The 4,178-nt window shown below is 42.2% G+C and overlaps 1 protein-coding gene across 1 annotated transcript; it reads right to left on the bottom strand.

Annotated features, from left to right (window-relative positions):
• Positions 1-213: 213 nt before the first annotated feature.
• Positions 214-3,816, bottom strand: LOC121408206 (netrin receptor UNC5A-like). The gene is given in 3 exon segments (XM_041599587.1): positions 214-766; positions 1,665-1,907; positions 1,909-3,816. Coding segments are annotated over 3 exon segments (2,136 nt in total). The 5' UTR covers positions 3,391-3,816; the 3' UTR covers positions 214-355.
• Between the last annotated feature and the right edge of the window lie 362 nt (positions 3,817-4,178).

The following is a 4,178-nucleotide window of genomic DNA, read 5'->3' as shown; positions in this document are numbered from 1 at the left end:
GCAAAACAATAAGTGATATTTGATTACCGTTTCGTCCTTTTTTCATGAACTAGATCCATAAACTTTCAAATCACGATCGCAATTTAACAATTCCCCTAACATGGTCTAAGTTCATTAACCGTAAATTACCTTTGACCTTGGTAATGTGACCTAAAACTCAGGCAGGAAGTTTAGTAATACTCAATTACTCTTATGTCCAAGTTTCATGAACTAGGTCCATATACTTACTAATTTATGATGACATTAAAAAAAAACTTAACCTTGGTTAGACTTCATGTTGACAACGCCGCGGCGCCTAGTCTCGCTCTGCTATGCAGGCGAGACAAAAAAAAACAACAAGCAAGCGTCTCCTAGACTATTGCATCCGTGCTTCAGTATCTCCTCCATTCATATGATTCTTTAGTCTTATGGATTCGCTTCCACTCTGTAGGTACTTGGCAACCTCGTCAGCCGCATCGTACCTTTCAGCGTCACGAAGAACACCGTAGAGCCACCGACAGTCCTTTCCTTTCTGCGCTGCGACGTCCAATAACTCCTCAGTAGGACTCGGTTTCATACGAATGAGACTCACCAATGCATCCAGATGAAGACTTTCAGCCAGAACACGCCAGTCATTGACCGATGATGTGACAGGGCTAGGAGGGTCAAGTAAAGCCATGAGCTTTGATCGGAGCCGAAGAGGGAAGACAACAGTCTGTTGGTCGCCTTGCAGAGTCAGGATATCACGGTGAAAACCAAGGTTTGAAGAAGGTTGCACCACCGTCTCCTTGGTGTAATAAAAATAAAAAATAAAATATTTCGTTATCAACAATTGAGCTGTTAATTTCTTAACGTGTTCCCACACTAGAAGAACGGTCAAGAATCGGTCATCGTGGTCATGATCACCTGATGACGATCAGGTGACCATCCTGACCGCTGTTGGCAATACTACTTCTAAGCATACTCCGAAGTGTATCCGTAGCCGGACCCGCAGTACAGCTTCTACCTGCTGTTGAAAGCAATTGACTAAAGAAGGTAGACGAGAACTATTCTCAGCATTTCTTTATAACTGCCATTCTCAGTGTCTCTACCGAGAACGTTCAAGGTCGTTCAACATGCACTGACCGACTCCGACTGTTGATCTAGTGTGGGAACACCATAAAGAATCAGAATATCGTTTATAATAACAATTTCAATAGTGAATGAACTTGCTATCTATGAAAAGTTTATACGAAGAGCAACACGATTATTACCTTGATTCTCAAGGGCTTCTCATGGGGATATTGTGATCTGGCCATATGGCTTTGGTGCGAAATGTAGATATATCGTGAATAAATTTGCACATTGTACAGTATATCAAATTGTACAAACATGACGGGGTTCGAACCCCAGCCGTGCTCTGAAAAGGCAGAATTATAATTCACCTTAACCGTCTCCATTAAGAATAATAAATTGTATTTTATTCATGCACTTGGCTTGGACGAGTGCAGTGTCTAATGAGCATCATTCCTTATAATGTTTGATAATGAACGCTATTTCATAATCGTCATCATGTTATCTACTCCGCCAGTAGCAACAATGGTCTTAAGGAAGTCGATATCTTTACCCATCGCACCACCCACCATCAACCGGAATTAAAGGAGGATTCAACAATTCCTTTGGTTTGTGAGTATAGGCCTACTTACCGTGTGGATATTGATATTAGTTGTGTTTATTGATCTAGAATGTCCAACGGAATCCTGTTCGGTAATCGACATATTATCGTCACCCTTTTGGTTCCCTTTCGTGTTTGATAGATCAACCTCATCGACTACGGTACTACTTTTAGCAACATCTCTTCCAAGCGAATGCTCATTATTGTGATCGTTGTCCATGGTTCTGTTGACCACGAAATCATCCTTTCTGCGATCCTCTGTCGATTTGATGGGGAGTTGTATGAGGTGGCACCCTAGCAGTCGTACTCTCAAACCCATTGATGGCCATCGAAGGCACTGCCTGGGTGACATGTACATTTAGATTGGTTGTGGCATGCGAATGATTCTCAGTACTTTTGATTGGGTTCTTACTGGGGAATGACATTGCAACTTCGAAGTGTCTCTTAACGTCTGGCATGCCCTTCTGATAGAGACATATACTGAAGTTCAGATCGATGCATAACGGATTGTCATGTTTGAACGTAAATGAGACGTTGTTGCACTTTTCTTTCCAGATGTCTGTAAGGAGACCAATATCTTCCCACTTGCGCCCTATGGGGTTCCATCCTTCACTCACGTGTTTCAAGTCGAAAATAAGGTCTCCTTCTTTTTCATCCATCAAGAATTCTAAGGGGCATCGTATCATAGTGCAGTCATGCTTCGCTTGTTGATAGGTTGCAAACTGGAGAGCACACGGCGTGTTGTTGAGCATGTAGATGAATGTCTGAAACTGTCCTCCCTCCTTCTTTCCGAACGCAGCCAGCTGAATCCACTTCTTTGTCAACTTAAAATGTGTCCCTTGAGAGATAGCGGTGTACATTGAAAAGTGAGATAGGTAAACCTGGCATTGGTTTTCAAGGAGTGCATATTCAATCTTCCCACATTTTTTCCGATGCTGGATGGGTTTCCAGTGCTTGTCCTGTGTCAAGTGTGTCTCGCTGGACAACACCACGATGTCTCTGGCATCATCTGCACAATGCATGAAGCTTAAAATGGCAGGCTTTGCCAGCTTTAGTCCATGTGGGCCGCAGTGAACCATAGGGCTCATAAGACTCTGCGTATCCGTCACTGGTGGGGAATCGCTTCCGTCCCAGCTAAGTATCAATTGAATAATTTGCTTCATACCGCGAGGGATGGCGCATGGGGGAATGAGAAGAGAAACTCCCATCTTATCCAGAACTAAAATCCCTCCTGCATCGTCAATCTCCCTCGATATGCCAACCAGGAGTTTACCCTCAATTTTGGTAATTACATCTTCTTTCATATCGGTCTGTAACAATGCTGATAACTCATGATCTAGGCGACCGCTCCCACAACTATTCGGGGTTAATAAACCATGCTGTTCACCAGACACTTTCACGGCTATTCCTTGGAAACTCGAGTCAGCATCACAAGTGCTACATCCCAGATGAGAGCCGTTTTGGAACTCTTCATCCTCATGTTCTGGTACATACGGAGATATTGCCTTAATATTCCCATTAACCATTTTCTGTAGACGAGGCATCGATGCGATCGACTGTTTGTGACGATTCGTGGTATTTGTAAGATGCATCCGAAATTCATCATCTTCTTTCTCCACACGTCGACCTTTCTTCCACTTGATAAAGGCAACGTAAAGGATGAATATCAAAAGAATTATCAGCAATATTACAATGGCGATACTTAAGACTGGTAGCACAACATCGTGAGTAGTATTTGGACAACCCGAGTAGTCCATCTTTCGGTATCAGTTAGTCACCTGGATTATTTCAGACCTCGTATGTTGACGATGAACTTTGTATTCACGGGGACTGAATTTAAATCATGTCATCTTAATGTCTGCACTAATACACTTGTCCTAGCTCAATTCACTTATCACTCTCTTAAGTGAAAAGCGGAAGTTAAAGCAATGTCACATTCACGTGCTAGAATTTACAGACATTTTAGTCATGTCCGGTTTTGCCTCTTGCAAAACAATATACCATTATGTGTAAGCATTTTCTGTAAAGCACTATATAAAAAGAGACATCATTCCGTTGCATCAAGAGGTTTTATGAAAAGTTGAATTGAATATTACTTCAATGAACATCCTCTTTCTTGTTAATGCCATTAATATTCTTGCGGGTATAGTGTTGTATTTTGTATAGTATATAAGACGGTTACTTTAATGCAGAAGCGGATCTAGAGGAGGGGTTGGGGGGTTGCAACCCCCCACCAAAAAAATTCCGGGGACCATTTTTTAAAATCTTATCTTTTTTTTTAACTTGTAATTTTATTTTATCCTATTTCTATGTATTTATTTCATTTATTTTTTGGGGGGGAGAGGGGGGAGGGGGGTTGGGCGAACAAATGTCACAGAGTCCCCTGCCCCCCCCCATCAGCTTTTTTGAGGACACGGGCCACCGCCGAAGTGACAAGCTAGGCCAGCGTTGCCGATTCTCATCCCCAAAATCCCCACATTAAAAAAAAATGGGGGATTGTTGAAGTCCTTGGGGATGAAAATAAATATTTGGGAATGAAAATAAT

This window comes from Lytechinus variegatus, chromosome 2 (genome assembly GCF_018143015.1).
Source record: "Lytechinus variegatus isolate NC3 chromosome 2, Lvar_3.0, whole genome shotgun sequence".
Classification (NCBI taxonomy): domain Eukaryota; kingdom Metazoa; phylum Echinodermata; class Echinoidea; order Temnopleuroida; family Toxopneustidae; genus Lytechinus; species Lytechinus variegatus.
The sequence above is the reverse complement of the archived record's forward strand: the minus strand, read 5'-3'. Positions and strand labels throughout refer to the sequence as shown.